The following is a 3,281-nucleotide window of genomic DNA, read 5'->3' as shown; positions in this document are numbered from 1 at the left end:
GCTGGTGGCTCGGTCTCCGGCGGGGTCACCCTGCGGTGGACACCACCAGCCCGTGCACACGGGGACAGTGCGTGCTGCGCGGGTTCCTGAGCGTGACAGTGAGGTTCTTGCATTTGGAGTGCAGTCGGGCCCTGAACATGAGCACAGCGAGGTCTGGGGGTCTGCGTGGGCTGCCACTGTCACAGACAGTGACACTCGTGTCCTCAGCGGTGGGAGCACAAGGGCCGAGTGCCCAGAGGACAGCCGGGCCTGCAGGCCTCCCAACCACTCAGGTCTGTGGTGGAAAGCCAACATGTGCCTCCGAGGCTCTGACGGGACTGGCCCTCTGTCACAGCAAGATGCGGGCGATCCTGCATCCAGGTTAGATGGGATCACAGCACCTTCGTAACGTACCCTGTTCTGAGAAGCCGCGCTCGATGTGATGGCTGGTGATGGAGGTTTGTTGTGGATTTTGTTGTTGGTGGGTTTTTTTTTTTGGTGTCTTTCAAATTAATTTTCAACTAAGTTTTGAAAGGACAAAGTATAAAATTAACTAACTTGAAATTAATTTCAACGTAATTATGCAAAAATCCTAAGCACGTGAAAATGGAGTCATGGGGTACTGAGCCGTGGGCTCTTTGACTGCCGTAACTACAGCGGTGCACATGCATGAGGCCATTGGAAGAGGAGTGCACAGCCAGCAGTCTGCGTAATTCAACTTCTGGCTGGCGTTCTCAGCAAGCCGCGGTTGCCTCGCAGACTCCTCAAACTACTGGCAGAGTCTCCCAGATCATGAAGGAGCCGTTGCCGGTGCTGCTCTGCGGGCTTCGCAGGCTTTCAGTCTCCTTGGGCCTTGGGCACGACAGACATTGCTACCAGGTGCGGCTGAACAAGAGAACACCTGGAAGTGGGTTTTATGGCAAAGAAACGACTCCACCTCGGGGCGGGTGCCCTGCTCTTTCTTCAGCCTGTGCCAGACTCCTCATTGGGCACTTTGTGGAGAAATCTTACCCATAATACGGGACACAGGAATTGTACTACGGCAAGAAGATAAAGGTTGTACATCCTTAATTTGAAAATCCAAATTCTGAAATGATCCAAAATCCAAAAGTTTATAAGCCCTGATTGACGCCTCACCTGGAAAAAACCAGAGCAAGCCGACCCCTCCTGATTCATTACATAAAAACTTTGTTGCACATGCAAAATTATTTAAAATCATTATACAAAATTACCCTCAGGCTGTGCGTATGAATAGGTCTTCAGAAGGTTCATGGAAAGCGTGAATTCTGAAAAAAATCCTGTGCATAGAAGTCAGAAATTTTCCACCACTTGTACTTAGATTCCATTTCCATGAACATTTTGAAGTCCCCTTTTATAAGATACATATGAGACATAAATTAATCTTATATTTAGGTCTGCGTCTCATCCTTAAGACTTGCACAAGTGTCCTTCAAAAAGTTCACAGCAAAATGGAATTAAGGTATCATTTTATTTTGGTGCAAAAACACCAATGCAACCCATGTACGTTTTTTTCATAATACGCATTTTCCATGAACTTTTGAAGACCCCCCCGCACCCCTCGTATGCAGATAATCCTAAATTGGAAAATATCCACAATCAGAAACTCTGGTCCCGAGCGTTTTGGACGTGGGGCTCCCGGCCTGTGGTGGCACAGCTGCTCGTGTGGGTGAGCTGTGAGTGCCGGCCCACACCCACACGCCTTACTCTCCCCATCTTCGCCACTGAGGTCGGAGACTTGGGAACCTGCCCAGGGTCCCCGGCCTCGTAAGTGGCGGAGTGGGATTTGAATGAGGTTTCCGTGACCCCAGGGTCTACGGCTATTTGGCTCCTGGTTTCCCGAGGTCCCCCTCTTCCTGCAGAGACAGTCCAGAGGCTCCTGGGCCAGGAAGGAGGCCCCCCAGGGGCTGCAGAGACAGCATGGCGGAGGGGACTGTGATGTAGAGGGTGATACGGAGGGGCAGTGACATGGAGGGGACGGCGGCGCGGAGGGGACTGTGCTCGGAGTGAGCAGGTGTGATGCAGCCACGCTCGAGCAGCATGCATCCCCTGGCATGTGGTGTTCGTGTACGCATGTTGGAACATGCAAAGCAGGGCTGAGGCTGCCTCTGCCTCTGTCGCAGCACTGTTCCCCCGCTGGCTCACCCCATCACGAGTGCAGCCGTAGGCCACACGCAGTCCTTGCTCCTTGGCCGCCGTGGGAAGGGCCCTGCAGGCGGCGGGCTGCTGCAGTTGGTTTTCAGGGAGTCAGACGTCACACACGGTTGTCAGCCTTGTTGTGGTTGGTGCTGCTTACCATGCTGGTGAGAGCTGGCCATGCCGTTGATCTGGACATCCCCGTGGACCGTGGGACGTGCCAGCTGTTGTTCCAGGTCCTCAGTGACTTCTGACTGATGTCATGAGCACAGAGCCCAGAGAGCTGGGGCTGTCACTGTTCACCCCCCCCACCCACTTGCTGAAGGGCCCACGACTGGGAGGTGGGGCGGGCTGAGCCTCGTCGGGCTCCAGCGTCCATGTGGCACGCCAGCATGGAAGCGTGGTCTGATCCTGGCGTACAGACGCTCTGCGGGCATGAGGGACCCTGGTCCTGCCTGGGCTGCGGACTCCACCAAAGGCTCGTTTCTGCTGCAGCTTCGGCCCTCCCTGGATGCCAGGGTTCCCAGGTGACTTCCCAGCAGGTTACCAGGGTCCCCTGCATTGCAGAGGTTCTGCCTGTTTCTCGTGGACACTCTTCAGTAGACTTACCTGCTTGTGCCGCCATTGCTGCAGTCCAGTGAGAACGCTCCCGTCCCACCAAGGGTCCCCGTCCCTTTTCTAGTGTCCCCCCAGGCCCAGGCAACCCCATCTGCATCCTGTCTGGTTTCGTCTCCTGCACATTCCCTGGGACTGCTCACGCGACCTGGCTCATTTCCCACGTAATGTTTCCGAGGTCGTCGGTGTTGTGGCAGGTGGTCATTACTTCATGGCGAGCGATGGTCCGGTGTCTGCACTCGGGCTCCCTGCCCGCTCTCTGGTCGGCGACGTTCGGGCGTCTGCACTCGGGCTCCATGAGCGAGGCCGCTCTGCCTGTGTGTGGCCGCCCGAGGTAACCACTCCCTCTCGCCCTGGTCGCAGAGCCCGGCCGCGGCCAGGTGTCCGTGACGTCGGACGGCCAGCCCGCGAGCTACCCCAGCGTCACCTACGCCGTGGTCGGCAGCGCTGTCGTCTTCGTACTGGCGGTGGCCCTGCTGGCCCTGGCCCTGCACCACCAGCGGAAGCGGACCAGCCTCGTGGCGCTGCCTGTG

The 3,281-nt window shown here is 56.3% G+C and overlaps 1 protein-coding gene across 1 annotated transcript in view; it reads left to right on the top strand.

Moving 5' to 3' along the window:
* The window catches only part of LDLRAD3 (low density lipoprotein receptor class A domain containing 3), a gene marked incomplete in the record, with an annotated part of 83,457 nt that overhangs the window by 77,249 nt on the left and 2,927 nt on the right, over positions 1 to 3,281 (top strand). Inside the window, 1 exon segment of the mRNA XM_027765767.1 lies at positions 3,112 to 3,281. This exon segment is cut by the window's right edge and continues 24 nt beyond it. Within this exon segment, the coding sequence (XP_027621568.1) occupies positions 3,112 to 3,281 (170 nt within the window).

This window comes from Tupaia chinensis, unplaced genomic scaffold (genome assembly GCF_000334495.1).
Source record: "Tupaia chinensis unplaced genomic scaffold, TupChi_1.0 Scaffold139733_1, whole genome shotgun sequence".
Lineage (NCBI taxonomy): Eukaryota > Metazoa > Chordata > Mammalia > Scandentia > Tupaiidae > Tupaia > Tupaia belangeri.
This window is presented reverse-complemented; position numbering and strand designations above follow the sequence as displayed.